This window comes from Simochromis diagramma, unplaced genomic scaffold (genome assembly GCF_900408965.1).
Source record: "Simochromis diagramma unplaced genomic scaffold, fSimDia1.1 OVJJ01000365.1, whole genome shotgun sequence".
NCBI classification, from domain to species: Eukaryota; Metazoa; Chordata; class Actinopteri; order Cichliformes; family Cichlidae; genus Simochromis; species Simochromis diagramma.
The window spans coordinates 492,542-513,125 of record NW_024387230.1 but is presented as its reverse complement, the minus strand read 5'-3'; the positions used below and the strand labels follow the sequence as shown (position 1 = coordinate 513,125).

At 37.9% G+C, this 20,584-nt stretch overlaps 2 protein-coding genes and 1 long non-coding RNA gene across 4 annotated transcripts in view; all 3 read right to left on the bottom strand.

The window, feature by feature from the left end:
- LOC120746869 (myosin heavy chain, clone 203-like) overlaps positions 1-20,584 on the bottom strand; it is a 94,144-nt gene that overhangs the window by 62,816 nt on the left and 10,744 nt on the right. The gene's annotated exons all lie outside the window — the stretch shown is intronic.
- Positions 965-4,423, bottom strand: LOC120746856. The gene is made up of 3 exons (XR_005698950.1): positions 4,342-4,423; positions 4,080-4,175; positions 965-2,811 (listed from the first exon to the last, which is right to left on the bottom strand). It is a non-coding gene; the product is annotated as an uncharacterized LOC120746856 (long non-coding RNA).
- Positions 9,658-19,672, bottom strand: LOC120746835 (M protein, serotype 2.1-like). 2 transcript variants are annotated; one of them, XM_040052336.1, is made up of 15 exons: positions 19,558-19,672; positions 19,022-19,067; positions 18,693-18,775; positions 17,894-17,950; positions 15,355-15,402; positions 14,952-15,065; positions 13,722-13,838; positions 13,341-13,454; positions 13,099-13,215; positions 12,597-12,710; positions 12,355-12,471; positions 11,853-11,966; positions 11,620-11,721; positions 11,368-11,410; positions 9,658-10,070 (listed from the first exon to the last, which is right to left on the bottom strand). In XM_040052336.1, the coding sequence occupies exons 2-13, from the start codon at positions 19,059-19,061 to the stop codon at positions 11,677-11,679; spliced, it is 1,080 nt and encodes a 359-aa protein (XP_039908270.1). In that variant the 5' UTR covers positions 19,062-19,067; positions 19,558-19,672; the 3' UTR covers positions 9,658-10,070; positions 11,368-11,410; positions 11,620-11,676. The 2 variants fall into 2 exon arrangements, with proteins under 2 accessions (XP_039908270.1, XP_039908271.1); XM_040052337.1 differs by lacking the exons at positions 17,894-17,950; positions 18,693-18,775; positions 19,022-19,067; positions 19,558-19,672 and adding an exon at positions 17,081-17,679 and having other exon boundaries at positions 15,355-15,473.

Sequence of the window (20,584 nt, the reverse complement as noted above, 5' to 3'; positions counted from 1 at the left end):
ATTCCCTCAGATGATTAAAAACACAAACAAAATGATCTGACTGTAAATAAACGAAGGTTAAGTTAATCTGATTTCACAAATTCAAAAAGTGGCCAAAAAACCATTTTAAACCCTCCCGTAGTCACAGCTGAAATTTGGCAAACAAAACATATTTCAACCAGACCCACACAGTGTGCTCTTAATCCCTTAATTAATGGGAGGGTCCAAAAGTTAACAAACCAATCACTTTTCTAAACACTTTTCCAAGAGTGAAATGAATTACAAATTTACATAACAAAACTAGGTTAGTATATTTTTACTGTTTTATAGAAAAACAAAAATGAACATTTTTACACCATTTCATAAACATTCAACAAAAATGAACATAACATATTCCAGTTAGAAATATCCCAGTGGGAATGTTAAGAAGATTTTTAGTATCATTTGCTTGGACAACTTCAGGGCTGTTGTGAATTTAGGTATTTGGTCAGAAAGTAAACATGAAACATTTAAATTTTAACCTGGTTAAAGTAGATGAAAATCAGGGGTAACCAAAGCTATCAAAGAATCAACTGCATCAGACCAAAGACTAGCCAACAGACCAAAACTTTCACTGATAGGATAATACTACCAACACAGCTAAAACAATGTCGACATGCAGAACTATTCCCAAGACATTAGGTAAATCCTGCAAAAAAAACCTCTGTGTTTAATACATATTGAATGGTGACCATAAAGTTATTAAGAAAGTGTTTACTAAGGTCATAAATTAATTAAACTTAATTGCTCCCTCCTGACTTTTAGAAAAAAATTCAGGTTCAGTGCAGTTCTGCATTAGCCTTACTGTTAAGACCTAGAAGTTATACCATGTTTAAAGCTAATGTATACTGTAATATTTATACAGTAACTGACTAACAAGCCCAAAATAAGGAACAAAGAAAAAGGCTGCACTGCTAATGTGACTAGCACCATGTATGACTCAGAATTAGAGAAGGGGAAATTATTTTACACATAAAAGATAAGCAAACGAGTAAAAAGCTTTACGTATAAAATTCTTCCTCTTCAACATAAAGCTGAATTGTACTGTTTTCTGTTGTCTGGACCAACGCATTTAGTCATAGGAAAAAGAAAGTTTTCATGGGACTCTGGGTAGTATGCTGTCATGTGTTTATGATAACTTTTTGCAGTATGATTATCCAAATGTGCGGTTGTACATTGTGTCTAAACATCTCCCCTTTGGTCTTGTTTGTGCTCTTGTTCTTTTTAGCGAGAAGATACTTTCCTCTTTCAACCCTTCCAAATACAGTAAGTGATACTTGCTTATTCATGTAGTACTATATATGTCATTTTACACAATTTGACCTAAAAGTGAGTTTGCTTGGATGTCTTCGGGGGATGAATATCATTTTATTAACACATACATGAAAGCTCCATAACTGCATTGGACCGAAGACTGACCAACACAACAACTTTTATAAATGTTGTGACACATTGTGATGATCTGTTTTCTGCACCTGGATGACAGTGACTCTGTAATTTCCTATGGAAACAGTAAGGATGTACTTTTCAAAGGACTGAATGGGGATCTGTTAAAATTTTATTTTCACAACTGTGATCCCTCATCAGACAATTTAACTTTGAAGATTTTTAGTGAAAGGTTTCCATTTTTCAGATCATGAAAACAGGGACATTCTTCTGTCAAAGGACAGATGTGTTTCAGCCCACCATGTCACACAAGGATAAAATCTGGGGTCTAGGTAAGGCCTCAAGTGTGCCACAGTGAACACCAATCAGTTCAACTACTCCTTGAACTGTACCAGTGACCTTGGCCTGAAGAGAACATGGTTTTATTTGGTAACTGAAGTTGTATTTGGGAGCAAACAATCACACAGATTTGTGGTAAACAGACAAACAGCTGCACTATGTGTGCACTGTACCATCAACTGGTTATTACTAGGAAACACACTTTTTTTCAAGAAATTATTTTCCAGGGAAACAAGTTTGTATGAAAGACAGGGATCAGGCCTTAGGACAAACGATGTGCAAATGCTCTTTCAAAGATAAGGTACATTTCTGTGCTAACAGTTTCAGCAGAAGAGACCTACTTATCAAGAGCTATAAAAGATAAAAGTAAATAGTCCAAACTAAACAGAAAATACTCTTAACAAAGAATGTTAAATGTATATCCAATCTTTCAGCTATAAAACAATAATAATAATATTAATAATAATACAGAGTCACACAGTCAGAATAACGACAGAATAGTTTCATATGTGACTGTTACACTAGTATAATAATTAGTGAATGAAGCACAAAACTAAATGTGAGTATGATAAAGGCCAGTGGCATTTAAGTAAACATATACGTGAAACATCAGAAATTAAAGTACAAACATCTGCATTGAAATCCTCCTGCTGTCACAGTATTACATTACTTCATAGATTGTCCAGTAATACAAATTCACAGTAAGAAAAAACTGTAGCCTTCAACAATTCTGAAATTGATTCAATAAACAATCATGTAAAAGAAATATTGAATTACTGACATCAAATATTTATAAAACTCACTGTGTGTGTGTGTGTGTGTGCGTGTGTGCGTGTGCGTGTGCGTGTGTGTGTGTGTGTGTGTGTGTGTGTGTGTGTAAGGCATTTAAACAGAGATCAGTTAAATAAAATTCAGGGGACCTTTTTTTTTGCCCGTGACATCATTATTTGTAACTGTACTTTATTAATTGTCCGGAGCTTTGGTTGGTTCTGTTGGCACCAAATGTTCATCTCCAGAGATGTCACATTCTTTCACAGCCTCCTCAGGTTCTTCTTTGGCTTTTTGTAACTAAAGCAAAGAATTAATGCACACAATAAGAACCACTTTGTCATGGTCTGGGTGTGTGGCTGTAAATTCCGCTGAAGGTCTGGACCTCCCTGGTATCCACCCATGGGCAGAGCCTACAACTCCCTCACCTGAAGCTGATTGAGGCAATCAGGTCGTAGATTTAAGCTGCTTGCTGATACTGCTTCCTCGCCAGTTCGTCAACTACCTATGTTGGTAACCGGGCCTCACGCTTCATGTCTATGATTCTCAACCTAACCTTGCAATCTTGTGGCCTGCAGTGTCATCTTGCAACCCTTACACCACCACGGGATCTTCACCGCTTAGGACACCACCAAACCCACCTGGACCGCACCACCTCTCCTTCAACGCTTCCATCTCCCACCTGCACAGAAGATGTTCATAGCTTCCACCCTCTCCAGAACTCCTCATGGCTACTGCTCTAACACTGCTCTCCTCTCTTCCAGTACGCACCTAATCACCAGCAGCTGCCGCTGCTTTCTTGGACCTGTCCCCTTGCTTATCCCTCTCCCCTGGCCAAGACCCTCACACCCCATGTGTCAAGCGCTATCGTAAACATCATTTTTGTGCTAGTTAATAAACCTTTGTTAAACCCTTTCCTCAGCCTCTGCTTTGGGTTTTCTGCACGTGGGTTTGATCTTTGGTACTTGGCCGTTTTGTGGCACACTTTAACTTTGCAGTGCACCTCTAAAATGTTCAGTGTGGTGTTTCATTTTTTGGTATGAATCTGAAAAGTCGTAGCTTACACTAAGCTTTCTCTGCTCATGAATTCCACTACAATTACTGTATCCTTTTTTGTTGTTGTTGTGTAGTTGTAATAATGATACCTTATCTTTGATGCTCATAAAGACACAGCAGTGTAATTATTGGAAACACCTTTGTGATTCTAGCCCACAGTGCATAATGTAATAATTCCAGCCCAGCTGGCTAAAACAGCCCAGCTTCCGCTCTTTCTTTATCCTTTAATAGCAGCTTTTCCCTGATTTGAACAGAAGTAGCTGTGGCTTCTGTACCTGGGATAACATGGTAGATGTATTACCTCTCAGTGACATCATACAGAATTAAAAAAAAACAGTTTAAAACTGTCTCAAGCATAAGCTTTTGGCTCACACATATTACTTGTACATGCAATAACCTTGTTATCTAAAACATTGGCCATCCTTAAAATGAGCATGGAGCATTAATACATGAAATGATTCATAATAACAAAAATAGGAAAATAGAAAAGATCTTTAAGAATGGGCACATACCTGGTTTATCTTGTTTTCCAGCTCCTGTTTCAGGGCCTTTATATCTTCCTCAACCTCCTTCCTCCTCTGCTGTTCACCCCGAATCTTCTTCTTGAACTGCAAGAGAAGAAAGAAAGAAAACACATTTATATACATATAAATGTAAATTTAAGACTAAAATTAATTTTATTAATCTTGTGTTGAACATTTGTGGTAAGATTTTGTTTCACTTCCCTCCTGTGTGAAGAGTGTTTTTCAAAGAGCAGATTATAAACTCACTGACCTCCTCCTTGTATCTTTCTTTTAGTTTCACTCAGCTGTCTCTCAGACTTTTGGCTCACCTCTGTGAGAGACTCAAACTGACACTTGACTCTTGTAGCTAACAAACAAAGAAACATGAAGGATTTTGAACAAATTGTAAAGCCTTGAAAAAACACACAAATGTTATGGTGGATATGTAGATCTTTATATAATGAATATGCACCTCTTTGTTTTTATTCTCCAATTCATCCTTCAGAGTCTGCACATCTTTCTCAGCTTTCTCTCTGCTCTGCTGTTCATCCTTCAGCTGCTGCTGGAGTTCACTTACCTTGATTTCAAGCTGGGAGGAAAGAGAAGAGAATGTAAGTCTTTAAAAATGATTAGAGAAGATGAGACATGTCCTTTTTGTGGGTTTAATAAGGAGATTTACATTTATTTATTTTTTGTTAAAATTTGGATTTGCGATTTGGAAAAAAGCAATAATGCTAAAATTCATTATTTTAGCATTATGGCTAAAATACATTATTTGTCTGATGCAATGTTGCATCAGACAAATAATGTATCTACATGTATCTACACTTTATTGCTACAGCGCAACGTCATAATCTCGTGTTATAAAATGTAGTGGGAGAAAACAACTCTTGCAATCAAAAATCACTTCACAAACAGCCCTTATTATTCTGTCCATTTTCTGTCCCAGTCAGTGACAGTACAGTGAGGGTTTTCAGCAGCTCCGGGGACGTCCAAAAGCCAGCTGAATTCCACGGAAGATGTGCTCATAGTCAGGGACGCACCACGGCTTCCAGTGGAGCTCTTCCTCCAGCTGGGTGAAGGCCTCCTCCCGATGCTCGTACATCTCGGTGTCACGGTCTGGCTGGCAGACCTGGGGAAATAGGGAAAGTGGACCCAGGCGCGGTGCTCGTGTATAAACAGTGCGTTATTTACAGTGATGGAAAAACTTGACAATAAATCCCGTGCTCTCCCGACTCCCGTGACGTGTCCTCTTCCCAGTGTTAGTGCTCCTGTCTCCTCTTCTCCGTGATGAGCACCCCGTGCTCGCTGCCCTCTCGTCTCTCGCTACAGGACCCTGACACTCGGAGTGTGCTGGGTCCATATCGTGGTCAGATTGTACTGTCACAATTTGCAGACATTTTTTTAATTAATTACTCAGGGACAGAATTATGGAGACAGACTCAATGATATAGACTTTCTTGACTGCCAAAAAAGTTAAATCTGAAGAAGCTAGCTACTGTATAATAGCAGTGATTCATATTGAACACCATTACAGAAAGTGAGCCAACTAGAAAAGTATGACTGTTTTTTTGAAGTATTTTTCAGAACCCTTGCAGAACTTGTGTCTGCATCTGTGTTGCAAGTCTCTAAGAAGAATAAAAATATGAAAAATGAAAAACGCACTGTTTTATTGCTGAACTAAAGTATATGAATTTCATAATCAAAGCCTTAGGCGAAGTAGAACCTACAAACTAAGGAATGAGGAAACTTGGAAACTACAAGGAACAAAAAAGAAAAAAAAAAAATACACAGCAAGATGGAGCAAAGGCCAGGCCTGAGACAATATAAGGAGGGAGAAGGCAAGAGGGGAGAACACAGATGGGGATAACTAACAAAATGCCTATGGAGGAACTAAAACTGGACGCCAATAAAGGAAGAACACACACAGAGAAGTAAAACAAGAAATTAATGATACTAAGAGAAAGATTACAACAAAGAAACAAACTGGAGACATGGCAGATTTCAAGGAAAGAGCGAAGACAGAAACGGGGACCAGCAGATAAGACCCGAATAAAGAAAATAAAAAACAAAACAAAGATAGCACTGAAAAAAGATGATAACAAATATTACACAACTAGAACGATGACTAGAAGCTAAGATAGGAAACTCAGGTGCGCTGAGCACACAATGTCAAATTATGAGGACTAAAATTAATCTGAGCAAATATATCAAAACAAAAACGTGACAACTACACAAAAACTGAAAACACGTGAAAAAAAAAATATGTCATGACAGAAACATCTCAAAACATTTCTCCAAAGATTTACTAAACGTATGACATATTCTGGTAGTTTTTCTTCTTACACTTTTTCCCTTATTCATTTTACCATGCAAACTAGAGATAACCAAGAAAAGCATGCCAACGTCTGTGACTTGTGGATAAACTAATTATCATATAAACCGTTAAGCAACAGCACTGGTGACATTTTGAGGAAGTTGGAGCTTTGTGGATATCATTTAAAATTGAAGTTGAGACATAATTTCACAAATGTTATTGCTCACTCTGACATTTAACTTTTTAGGTTAATTGAGGTCCCTGTCAGGCAGCACTCTGTGTGACCAGTAGAGTTGCAGACACGCAGGCAGGACTGAACTTAACAAAGGTTTTATTTCAGAATCAGAATCACATTTATTGTATGTATTAATAAACTAATAAACTATTAGCCTCTGTGTGATTCAAAGCACTAAAGAAAAAGCAAAATGATCCACTAGTTAAAATACCCCTAAACTAGTTAAATTAAATCATCTATGTCTAAATAACAGAGCTCTGAGACCTATACAATCCTTTAAAAAGAGTTTAATTAAAACACATAATGGTTTCATTAATAAAACGCTATTAAACACACGTGAACTCATATGACCCCTGAACTTGCATGCACGTGCAAAAGTGGCTACTACGGGGACATGCACGCGTACACACACACACACGCGCAGGGTGAAAGGGGAAGTGGGGGTGTGGGGGGAGCAAAAAAAGTGTAGGTATATTAGGGAAAGGGGAAGTGGTGAGGGGGGAAGGGGAAGTGGGGGTGAGGGGTGGGGGCAAAACAAGTATAGGGTATATTACTACTGACATCTTATTAAACATTGTATGAGCACAATTTACCTAAAATAAACATTTATATAAAAATAATATAGTGACGCGTAATGGAAAATTTCTATAATTCTCATTTAAAGAGTTTAAGTGCTTATACATATGCTTTGTTGTGGCACTGTAACAGTGAAATAGTTTCTAAAGCTAGATGAACTTATTTCAGCCTCAGTTGATGGAGAGGCAACTCCTTTGCATTTGCTGCTAACGCCAAGGGCACAAAACCGCATGCCCCTTGTTCCATTAGGTGTCATCGCGAGCCTTGTGATATGTGGTATGATCAGTTGTGACTCCTGCCTTCTCCTTGGAGTGCTTAAAGGAGTGGGAGCCACAACTCTGATTTCAGAGCTCTCCTGGCTGTATGAGTGTGATGTTTCATGTTCTGTTTGCTTTCCCTTTATGCAGTAATTAAATAGCTTGACCACAGCTGACCATGTCGCAGACAGTATTAATAGAGAATTCCACCACATAAGCTAAAATGTATACATAAATCTGCCTAAATGTCCACTGAACACTTACTATTGTGTGCAGGTAGCTAAAACTGGGTAAAACTGCTAAAATCCATCTAATCCCTCTGTCTTCTAAACACCGTACAAGGAAACAGTTCTATTAACTAAATGCAATGTTACAAGTCATAGAATTTCAAAGCAGAGAGCATTAGTGCCCTTCTTCACCTGTATGCAAGGAGTAATGTGTGATACAAAGATAAATGTATTTGTAGATGTAGATGTCATTCATCACAAAGACAAATAAAGTGTGTGAACTAAAAAGCAGATAAAACTTTAAAAAGCAGAATTGAAGAGTCTTGCATTACATGTACCATTACACAACAATACAGATCTGTTGGCAGATCATTGTTCGTGCTAACACGGAAACTTGCCAAACAATGATAATTTCAGCATCATTGAAATGATTGTGATTAAATGTGCCCCTTTCTTCCTCCAGCCTTTCATGCCTTAGGACATTGTCACATATTTGTAACTGAAATAAGAAGTAGAAAAGAATAATAATAATCTTAGAGATTCCGTGAATAAACGATCCTATAGGATTTTACCGAGTTGTTCTTGGAAAACATAGTCTTGGCACCACAGTGCATTTGAAATTCTGATTTAAAAATCTGACAAGATAAAAAAATTAAAATGTTTGTCCATACATTTCTAAACATTCCCAGGATCCATGGTGTGGGTTTGTTAGGTCTGTTCTTGCAGTCTCAGGCTACTTGCTCTGTTGTTTACCCCTGCCACTTCCTTTCTGTGCTCCACTCGTGTATTGAACCATGCCAGTATGCTTGTTCATCTTAAATGATATGATGGCTGACAGAAGGCTTCCATGTGATACTGAATCAGGTTATTGGCTAGGTAGTTGGATGGCAGTGGTCTCTTCTGGGTATTCTTGGAGATCAGGACTGTCTGGCCTGGTCTAATAGCGGTTCATTTATAGGCTAATAGGTTCATTTGTGCTGCCAGATGCTCTTGGAGTGCAGTCAGCTTCTTTAGCCAATAGGCATGAATCAGTTCAGGTCTCTGTGTTTATCACTGTCTATCAGTTTGATGTTCAGTGATCCACTAGCCAATAAAAATTGTTGTTATGTGTTCTGTCCTTCTCTCATATCCCTTTTCAGTATCCCTCCATCTCCAGCCTTGGTGGGGTTGGATCAGGAATCCTGTTCCCCTGCAACTCAGAGTACAGCTGGTTCATTCTCCTGCCTTCCATCTCTCCAGCCTTGACTCTCAAGCTAAGACTCCCAAATGTGCAAAGACTCCCAAATCTCTGAGAGTCTTTGCTTGGCAGTCTTCAAGCCCTCACTTATGGACAGCCTGCTGCCAATAGTTATAAAAATTCTCTACACACTGCCTTTATTTTGGCCAGTAGTGGGATCATTAGGCTGTTCTAATCCCTTGTCCCTGTCTATACTTTCTTAGTCCAGTAGTCCACTTCTCAACATTGTTGTCCTGGTTCCCCAACACCTGACCAGGGACCTGAGGTGACATCCAAGCCAGTATGGCTTTAATTTATCTCTCTCACTCATGTCTGACCTATACATAACAGCTATGCTACTTTTAGTAGAAGGCCTCAGCATGGCTGTGGAGTGAAGGGAAAGCTACCAATAAAATAGGATTGTCAGTTCATGAGGTATTGTGGGTTGTTGTTGGGTTTTGTTTTGTGTTTTTATTTTATTTTTTTCAAATCTGAGCTGATTTTCTGATATACTTTGACCTCATGTTCAATAATAATGCAAAACATTTATTTTGGCAAAACAGGTAGATCGATACAAAAAAAAAAAAAAAAAACGTACATAATATAATCTCCCTTACAAGAATGAGTAGAAAGTAAATTGTCCATCTAGGTCTGGAGAAAAAAAAAACATCTGTACATACTGTCATGTAGCACTATGTACATACAGATGCACATCCACAGTGAGTGAGCACAAGAGGACTGGAGGACAATGACAAAAAGTCTTTTGTAAAAATTTTATTTATCTATTTTGTTACTAACATTTATCGTATGTGTTTGTTTTTGTGCAAACAATGCACGGTGTTATATTAATTCAACTGTGCAGGGACCCTGCTGCTGGTGTGTGGATGAACAGCTCCGGAGTGAATGGTTTTCAGCTGCATGTATAAACTATACTTTTTAACTATATTTTTCTTCTTTTTAACAAAAAAACCTTTTGCTTATTATGAATGTTCAAAAGAAAAATGTGTTGTTGTTAATTCCTAAATTAATAATGCATCTATTTTACAAATATACACATGTTAAGTAAATCCCATTTCCAACTCCTGTTTTAGGACCTCCCCTTGTTGCTCAGCTTCCTCTCTCTGCTGTTCATCTGTTTCCTGCTGCTGGACTTCCGTTATTTTATCTTCAAACTTGAGAGAGAAGGAAATATAAGAAGAGAGGTTAATCTGTAATGAATGACTACATAAGTTACAGCTGAGTACGTTTATTTGCACAGTAGTCTCCCCCTGCTGGTCATTATAATTAATATAAGTTGAACAAACTTTGCTTAATTGGCTTCACTTTTCACACCCACAACATAATTTGTTATAAATCCATGTTATGATGCATACGATTACAAGATGTATAACATTTAACTTGACTGTAAGATTCAAAGATGAAAAACTGCAGTGTAATACTGGGCTGTACAATAAAACAATACAGAGATAAACAGGTAATTTTATTGTTCTCATGGTCAATTCTAGGATGGTTTCATGACACTATCAATTCAAAATAAATGAATAAACTCTGAGTATAACTATATAACTTTTAGATCACTCTCAATACGTGTATGATAATGGTATTTACTATGACAGACAAATAACTAAAACAAAATAGAACAAACAAAAAAATTAGAAGGAAATAAAAAAATTAGCTAGATCTCCTGCTACTGTTATGAGTGGCTGTGTGCAGACAGGAATAGGACCCAAGGTGCAGACTCCGGAGACAATCGTGAACTCAAAACAGCTTTAATGTAAAACTCAAAATATAACATAACTGGAAAAAAATCAAAATAAACGTAAACCGGAGGACTGACAGAACACACAGCTAGGTAAACGGTAGATCACGACACAGACACAAAGAAACACAGGGCTCAAATACACAGAGGGAGCAATCAGGGAATGGGTAACAGGAGGGAAACATAACTGGGGCAAATCAGGCCTAACGAGACAAGGGGAAGCAAAACCAGACACATTAACATCAGACATGGACTTTCAAAGTAAAACAGGAAACATAACACAGACTGAACAAAAGACACAGACTCACACGCAGGCACTACGACAGAGGGAACAGAGACGTGGGACCAGGGCAGACACAGACACTGACTAGACACGGGGATATAGCAACTAAGGACACACAGAGACGCGAACTAGACAAGGGGATACAGCTGACAGGGGAGACAGAGCAACTAGAGAAGACAGAGACATAAACCATAAGACAGAACTCAAAGAAACCAAAGACTAGAAATAATAAATAATAAACTCAAAAACCCTGGGTCAACGACCCAGGCATCCTAACAGCTACACGCAGGCACTTTTTATAGTATGCAAGCTGGCATGATTAAAAGGCCATTCTGACCCACAACCCTACTGTCTATGTCTAAGTAGTATAATATAAAAAAATGATGTAAAAATATAAAAGTAGTTAATAATTATGAATTGAACATACGTAAGTGGGGTGGGACCTACTATGTGTACAAATGACTGAGAGGCTGAAAAAAAGAGAAACAAAATTAAAAAAAATGTACAAATATAAAACCAATATATTTCCATGCACTTAAACAGAGAATAACTAAAATCACATTAAAGATAGTTTGATGAACTCCCAATTTGAAATTTTTGTTATTTGAATACATTTGTCTTTCAGTGAAAAATCAGTAATGAAGACCTTGGTGAATGCATCTAAATGAAAGATACAAACCTTTATGTCTTTGGTCTCAAGCTCCTTCATTCAGGAAGGACATCAGGACATCTGCTTCTATTTCCCACGCATCTGCTTTAATTTAGCTACTTCTTCATTTAACTGGGAGGGGAAGGTAAAATGGTACATTTGCATACAACATGATTACATACTGTGATGAGAAAAAACGCATGTCAACTTTTTATTTATGTATAGAAATATTAGACATTAAGTCTAAGGAACAAAATATGAACCTCTTTCTTGTCGGCTTCGAGCTTCATATTTATGGTCTGCAGCTCCTTCACATCTTGTTCTCTTCTATTTTTTTCAGCACGGACCTCCAAGAGTTCAGCCTCTAGATCGTTGACCTTCGAGAAAAGGAAAACAGAGTTATAATTAATAAAAGAGAAAAGCTTCTGTTAGGTACTGCGTAGGTTATCTATTTGTTCAGTTCAACTATGATAGGGAAAATATTTACCAACCAAAATGATGGAATAAAGCTGTTATTGTGTTCAGATTTTAGACAAAATTGCAGTGGCCATCAAAAAATAATAACAATAAAGGACAATGTCAACATTAAAAATATCAACATTAATTTTAAAAACAAAATATGTGGCGAACAGAGATCATTGGTTACAGAGAGAAATTATAACAGATTAATAAAGCATGAGTTTACACAGAATCAATATAACAGAATATATGGTGTAATGGGCTAATGAAATAATACTTAAAACTGAAAAAACTGAAGTAAATAACCTTTATACTGTTGGTTTCCAGCCCTTTCTTCAGTGTCTCTACAGTTATCTCAGCATCCTTCTTCTTCTGCTGCTGTTCCCTGAGCTGATGTTGAACTTCAGCTAGTTCATCATTCAGCTGGGAGGAGAGGGAAAATGGTAGAGATACATTTGCATACAACATAATTACAGAAGAAAATGCATGTCAACTTTTTATTGTGCATTCGAATATTAGACATTAAGTCTAAGGAACAAAATATGAACCTCTTTCTTGTCGGCTTCGAGCTTCATATTTATGTTCTGCAGCTCCTTCACATCTTGTTCTCTTCTATTTTTTTCAGCACGGAGCTCCAAGAGTTCAGCCTCTAGATCGTTGACCTTGGAGAAAAGGAAAACAGAGTTATTCTTAATAAAAGAGAAAAGCTTCTGTTAGGTACTGCGTAGGTTATCTATTTGTTCAGTTCAGCTATGATAGGGAAAATATTTACCAACCAAAATGATGGAATAAAGCTGTTATTGCGTTCAGATTTTAGACAAAATTGCAGTGGCCATCAAAAAATAATAACAATAAAGGACAATGTCAACATTAAAAATATCAACATTAATTTTAAAAACAAAATATGTGGCGAACAGAGATCATTGGTTACAGAGAGAAATTATAACAGATTAATAAAGCATGAGTTAACACAGAATCAATATAACAGAATATATGGTGTAATGGGCTAATGAAATAATACTTAAAACTGAAAAAACTGAAGTAAATAACCTTTGTACTGTTGGTTTCCAGCTCTTTCTTCAGTGTCTCTACAGTTATCTCAGCATCCTTCTTCTTCTGCTGCTGTTCCCTGAGCTGATTTCGAACTTCAGCTAGTTCATCATTCAGCTGTGAGGAGAGGGAAAATGGTAGAGATACATTTGCATACAACATAACTACAGAAGAAAATGCATGTCAACTTTTTATTGTGCATTCGAATAACAGACATTAAGTCTAAGGAACAAAATATGAACCTGTTTCTTCTCGGCTTCAAGCTTCCTATTTTTGGTCTGCAGCTCCTTCTCATCTTGTTCTCTTCTATTTTTCTCAGCACGGAGCTCCAAGAGTTCAGCCTCTTTTTCTTTTAACTCAGGGGAAAGAGAAACATTGAACACATTTAACTAAACAAATCAAATATTAAATATTTAACCTGATTATTTTAGTTTATGTAATTATTTTAAACATCAGTAATTATCTTCAAAAAAGGACATTGAATAGAGAGAAACTGCAACTAAAATATAACATCTTCAAAAATGTTGGTATTTGAAGTAAAATTCAAACCTGAATGTATAAAATAAAAGATATAAGGTAAAAGGTTAATGTAATAATAAAAAGAAAAATGAAAATGAAGTTACCTCTTTATCGTTGGTCTCCACCTTTGTTTTCAGGGATTGCACGTCCATCTTAATATCCCTCCTCTTCTGCTCCTCTTTATTAAGTAGACGTTTTAGTGTTGATACTTCCTCATTCAGCTGAGTAAGGAGAAAAAGATTTATGCTGTGGTGGTTTCAGGTTTTGAAATAAATGTTTTAACCACTATCTGCTGTGTACAGTGTTGGGAAGGTTACTTTTAAAATGTATTCCATTACAGAATACAGAATACATGCCCCAAAATGTATTCTGTAACGTATTCCGTTACTTTACTCAATGACAGTAACGTATTCTGAATGCTTTGGATTACTTAATATATTATCATGCTTTTTACAACAACGTGAATGTACTATTGCTGTGTGATTTATTACTATTACTGAAGGTCCGCGACTCCGAACTGTAGTAAAGGGACCTCTGACTAATACGGCGGGGGGTCCCTGTCGGCTCGTAGCCGAAAAATAGCTTTACTTTGTTGTGTGGGTCAACTTTTTCTTGCGAGAGACAGAGAGAGGCGTTGAAAGACTGCTCCAACGGAACTTATTGTTTTCGGAGGAAAACACGAACCGGTGTACAGTCGAGTCTTAATAGCTTACTTACAACTGGGCTCGTCAGGCACTCTTCTTGGCTGAAGTGGTTATTATTATATTTACATGCTTCCAGCTCCCGTTTTTGCTTGATGACAGCTCTACTTTTCCACTCCCCTTTTTCTCCCTCCTCGCATTATCAGACCCAAAACGTGCATGGCAGTCCATTCTCCCTGCAACACGGACTACACTGCCCATGATGCTACATTCTTTCGAGCTATGCTTGTAGCATTCTGCCTGTTAGCTTAGCACAACAACAACGAAAAGGCGCTCTCTCACCCAGGAAACACACAGTCGCAGAGAGAGAGAGTGTCGCCCTGTAACCATGGCAACCGTAACGCTGCCGCCTGGAAAGACAGAACGTAGCTGTCAAACAAAACTCAAAAAGTCCTGACCCGCGACAAAATGAAACAGGAAAGTACCGCAGTGTAATCCATTTATTTCAACAAAGTAACTGTATTCTGAATACCACCTTTTTAAACGGTAACTGTAACGGAATACAGTTACTCATATTTTGTATTTTAAATACGGCGGTACATGTATTCCGTTACTCCCCAACACTGGCTGTGTATGTCCTGTGAGTAAGTGTACTCACTTTGAATGATTCTAAGTAACCTCAAAATCATGTACCTCTTTATTCTTGTCCTCAATCTTCAGCTTCATGGTTTGCAGTTCCTTTTCATTTTCTGTGCTCCTATTTTTCTCAGCACGGAGCTTCATGACTTCATCTGCTTTGTCTTTTAACTTGGGCAAAGGGAAACATTATTTCAAAATGAGAAATCACTTTACAGTTGAGTTGACGGTTAACTGAAGTGAAGAAAGCTCTCTGAAAGCCAGGTGGTTGGTGAACAAGCATTCATGTTAACTCTATAGCAACTGGCAACAATCTTAGCACTAGAGAATAGCTAAATGTTGTTCATTCTAGTCCTCCTTTAGAAGGAGGTTGATGGGGGTCATATAAAAATATTCAGTGCATTGAGATATAACTTGATATCAAACTGAATGTACAGAGGTAAAGGAAATAAAAGACAACCTCTGATTTGCTGTCCTCGAGCTCTGTCTTCAGGGTCTGCAGGTCTTTCTGCAACGATTCATTCTTAGAACAGAGTGATTGGACCCTAAGTCTACATTTTCCTCCAACTGAAAAATACAGTGGGGCAAAAAAGTATTTAGTCAGCCACCGATTGTGCAAGTTCCCCCACCTAAAATGATGACAGAGGTCAGTAATTTGAACCCGAGGTACACTTCAACTGTGAGAGACAGAATGTGAAAGAAAAATCCATGAATCCACATGGTAGGATTTGTAAAGAATTTATTCGTAAATCAGGGTGGAAAATAAGTATTTTGGTCAATAACAAAAATACAACTCAATACTTTGTAACATAACCTTTGTTGGCAATAACAGAGGTCAAACGTTTACTATAGGTCTTTACCAGGTTTGCACACACAGTAGCTGGTATTTTGGCCCATTCCTCCATGCAGATCTTCTCGAGAGCAGTGATGTTTTGGGGCTGTCGCCGAGCAACACGGACTTTCAACTCCCGCCACAGATTTTCTATGGGGTTGAGGTCTGGAGACTGGCTAGGCCACTCCAGGACTTTCAAATGCTTCTTACGGAGCCACTCCTTTGTTGCCCGGGTGGTGTGTTTTGGATCATTGTCATGTTGGAAGACCCAGCCTCGTTTCATCTTCAAAGTTCTCACTGATGGAAGGAGGTTTTGGCTCAAAATCTCACGATACATGGCCCCATTCATTCTGTCCTTAACACGGATCAGTCATCCTGTCCCCTTGGCAGAAAAACAGCCCCATAGCATGATGTTTCCATCCCCATGCTTCACAGTAGGTATGGTGTTCTTGGGATGCAACTCAGTATTCTTCTTCCTCCAAACACGACGAGTTGAGTTTATACCAAAAAGTTCTACTTTGGTTTCATCTGATCACATGACATTCTCCCAATCCTCTGCTGTATCATCCATGTGCTCTCTGGCAAACTTCAGACGGGCCTGGACATGCACTGGCTTCAGCAGCGGAACACGTCTGGCACTGCGGGATTTGATTCCCTGCCGTTGTAGTGTGTTACTGATGGTGACCTTTGTTACTTTGGTCCCAGCTCTCTGCAGGTCATTCACCAGGTCCCCCCGTGTGGTTCTGGGATCTTTGCTCACCGTTCTCATCATCATTTTGACCCCACGGGATGAGATCTTGCGTGGAGCCCCAGATCGTGGGAGATTATCAGTGGTCTTGTATGTCTTCCATTTTCTGATGATTGCTCCCACAGTTGATTTTTTCACACCAAGCTGCTTGCCTATTGTAGATTCACTCTTCCAGTCTGGTGCAGGTCTACAATACTTTTCCTGGTGTCCTTCGAAAGCTCTTTGGTCTTGGCCATGGCGGCGTTTGGAGTCTGACTGTTTGAGGCTGTGGACAGGTGTCTTTTATACAGATGATGAGTTCAAACAGGTGCCATTCATACAGGTAATGAGTGGGGGACAGAAAAGCTTCTTACAGAAGACGTTACAGGTCTGTGAGAGCCAGAGATTTTCCTTGTTTGAGGTGACCAAATACTTATTTTCCACCCTGATTTACGAATAAATTCTTTACAAATCCTACCATGTGGATTCATGGATTTTTTTTTTCACATTCTGTCTCTCACAGTTGAAGTGTACCTCTGGTGCAAATTACTGACCTCTGTCATCATTTTAGGTGGGGGAACTTGCACAATCGGTGGCTGACTAAATACTTTTTTGCCCCACTGTACATGAATAACCATGTTGTTGTATTAAGTTTAAATGTATTTCTGCTGTGTCTGTAATACCAGGGTCACCTAAAGATCTTTACCTTTCCCTACAACGCACCTTCAGATTACATGATTTGGTTCTAGAAATGTATAAAATTTATGTAGAGATTTGTTTACTTTGTCTTCCAACTGAAGAGACAGTAAACATTGCTGCCTATCCTCACTCTGCTTTTAACAAAGGCTTCATTCTTTAAGTGGTTTTGCCTCCCCATCATATAAGTCCCTTGAGATGACTTCTGTTGTGATCTGACACAAACTTAATGGAACAGTGGTGACATTGTACAAGAAGGTTTGTGTATGTATTTGAGATTTACTTTCTCCATCCTTTTGATAGCAGAGGTAATCTTGGTGAACTTCCGTTGTGATCCCTACCCCTTAAGTGTGTCATTTTTCAGCCACTGAAGTCTCTCAAGCTAACAAAAGTGGAGAGAATCAATATTACTTTAGTCATACTGGTTATCCCAGAGCTTAGCTTAATAGCTACATATAAATGGGGGAAGAGTTGCCAATCTGTCTCAGGTCAAAAATGAAGAGAGCCGTGACATATTATCACATCCATCCATCTTCATCTGCTCATCCAGGCTTGTAGAATGGGGGCAGCAGTGTAAGCAAGAAAGCCAAGAACTCCGTCTTCCCAGCTCCCTGCTTCAGCTCTGGGAAACATCAAGCAGCTCCCAAGCTGGTAGAGACATGAAGTCTTTCCACTGTGTCCTGGATCTGCCCTGGGCACTCCCTCCAGATTAGAACAATGCTTTAATTTGTTATATAGAGTTACCTCATTTTTGAGCACCTCAATCTCCTCATCCTTCCTCTTGAGTTCAGCTTGTGTCTTCTGTGTTTAAAAAGATCAGGAGCTCAGTACATACATGTCGAGGAAGTTGTTTCAGTTTATGCAAGTGGATTTTTTATGCTTTTTTAATGGTTTGCTTTTAGTGTACATACTATTTAAAATCTTTTCATCTGTGCACCTTTACTTTTGTTTAGATTTGAACACACAAATGTGGCACCAGTGGCACTAAAGAGAGAGTGAAACAAGCTGTCAAAAGTCAACAAAGCAAAAACTTGTGTTTGCCTTACAACAGAGTCTCAATGTGATGGTTGGTAATTTTATTGTGGTATCTATTTCTGCATTTTTCTAAGTGTGTCCTACTATCATGCCTTTACTCACAGCCATGACTGTCATTCATATTTACACCATTTATAATTAGTTTTTAGTGTAGTAGGTCAATTTCTTTCTCCTCCCCTGTCTTTTTCCTGAGTTGCTCTCTTGGCTTTGTGCTTCTGATTCATCTCTGACTGAACCTTGTTGTTCAAGTTAGACTTCCTTCTAACACACAATTCTCTTTGTTTCTTTCTTCATCTAACGTAGACATAAGAAATGTCCATTGTTTACTTATATGTTTGGTTTCATTGTTTTTCTTCAGCTCAAAGCCTCAGTTGAATTTCTGTCAGCTGTCTTATTTTCATTTTTGCTCTCTCAAAAAACAACACCTAAGTTGGTAATCATCAATTAGTGTTTAGTTTGTGAAAAAGTGAAAAAGGAATTTGTGATTTACTGTTTTTCTTTTGTTTACCTTGTATTTGACAAGAAGAACGGCCCCCGAGACAACAGTACCGACAACACCGATGCAGATGACTGGAGAAGAAGTCAAATTCTCTGAAGTGAATAATTAAAGAAAATACTGAAAATAAAATTACTGTAATAATAATAATAATAATAATAATAATAATAATAATAATAATAATAATAATAATAATAATCTCCAATGTCAAAAACAAAAATGTTTCTTCCAACTGCCAGTAAAAAATAGTAAGTGAAGAAAAGCAGAGTTTTCTGAAGTATTTTTATACACATATAAACAAGTACTGAGCTTTACATTTGAATATACTTGTGTCAGGTTACCTGGGCTGACTGAGAATCCAAACCAGCTTTTCAGGCTCATTTTGTTCTGTAGAACAAGAAGGAAATCGTCACATTAAAGAGATATACCTCTGCATTCATGTTGTGCTCAAAAAATGTAGATGTTTAAAAACAGCATCCTATCTCAACTTGATGATCTATCAACACTTAACTATAATCAGAATAAATGATTTATCTATTTTGACTCAAAAAAAAGGGTAAGAGTTCATGTTAATTAGGTCGTAATTATTTGTTATGCTTAAACTGTTTCTTCTCTGTAGATGGCCTTCATTGCACACACACTGTGTAATGTACAGCATAGAGGGATAATAACTATTACAATGAAGCTTGTTGTAAATTGCCTCACAAATAAACAAATACACCTTAAATCACCACAGAATTTGCAAATGAGAACTAAAGTTTTACATTTTTGAGGCTAAAAGTTTAACAGTTTAAAGCTGTCAGTTAGAACCACAGAGACACACATTATGTTTCTATTATACAGTAAATTAAACAACAACCAAACATAAAGTATTTACCTCATAAATGAAACTGATGCATCTGCTTCCTTGCAGTGAGTGAGGCTGTGCAGCATGACTCCTTCAGCACTGGTTAAAGGAAACACTCACCTGCAGTAACAGGAGGCGTGGTTTCTTTCAGAAGTCTAATGAGAAAAGAATTTGTGCATGTCAGACAAACAATCAGTTCATCTGAGTGTGCGCATGTTAAAAGGAAACTTCATTAAATGCTTGTAATGCCAATGATATGGTCTGGTTGAGCAAACCTAAGGCCTTGACCTTTGACCTTTGACCGTGCTATAATGAAATGTTTTCTTGTGTGTCCATACTTTGTTTTGTTTGTGCACACAAACATGTCTCCAGGACAAACAAAAACTAACAAAACAAAGTTAATATGTGGCAAAAATGTTACTACTGATTTAAATTAGTTTTTGATAATAAATAAATAAATAAATAAATAAACAGACAAACTATGCTCCTCTGGCATTGAATGATGAATAATAATAATTCAATAAGCATAAATGATAACTGAACTGTTTTATTGTGCGTTAGCCTTTGTACCTTCCTGGTGTTCCTTTCTATTGTCCCATTATTGTTATTCCAGCTGCTTCATCTGTGCTTCATGTTTTCTCTCTTTGTTAACCACATGCTTCTAGACCAAGGGTCAGCAACAGCACGCGTGCCCAGGGTTGCCGACCCCTTCGCGATGGCCAGTCCAGCTATGGCACGACCATAGCTGGACTGGCCATCAGGCATACCGACCATTTGTCCAGTGGGCCGATGGTGATTTTTCATTTTTATGAATTTTTTTTTTTGTTTTAGTAACGGTATAAACAATGAAAGGTGGTGGATTGGCCAGGTGCTGGCCGGTGTGAAAAATAACTCCGTTTTTTTGGTGGAGGAGGAGAGACCCGAGGCGGTCCGAGTGTCAGGTGAACTGAACTTCAGGTAAGAAGTGCAGTCTATCTGAGTCAGATATAAACCAAGTTTAGGTGGAGTTTATTTTCGTTATGCTGACTTTTTACAGTCAGTTACAATAACTCATACT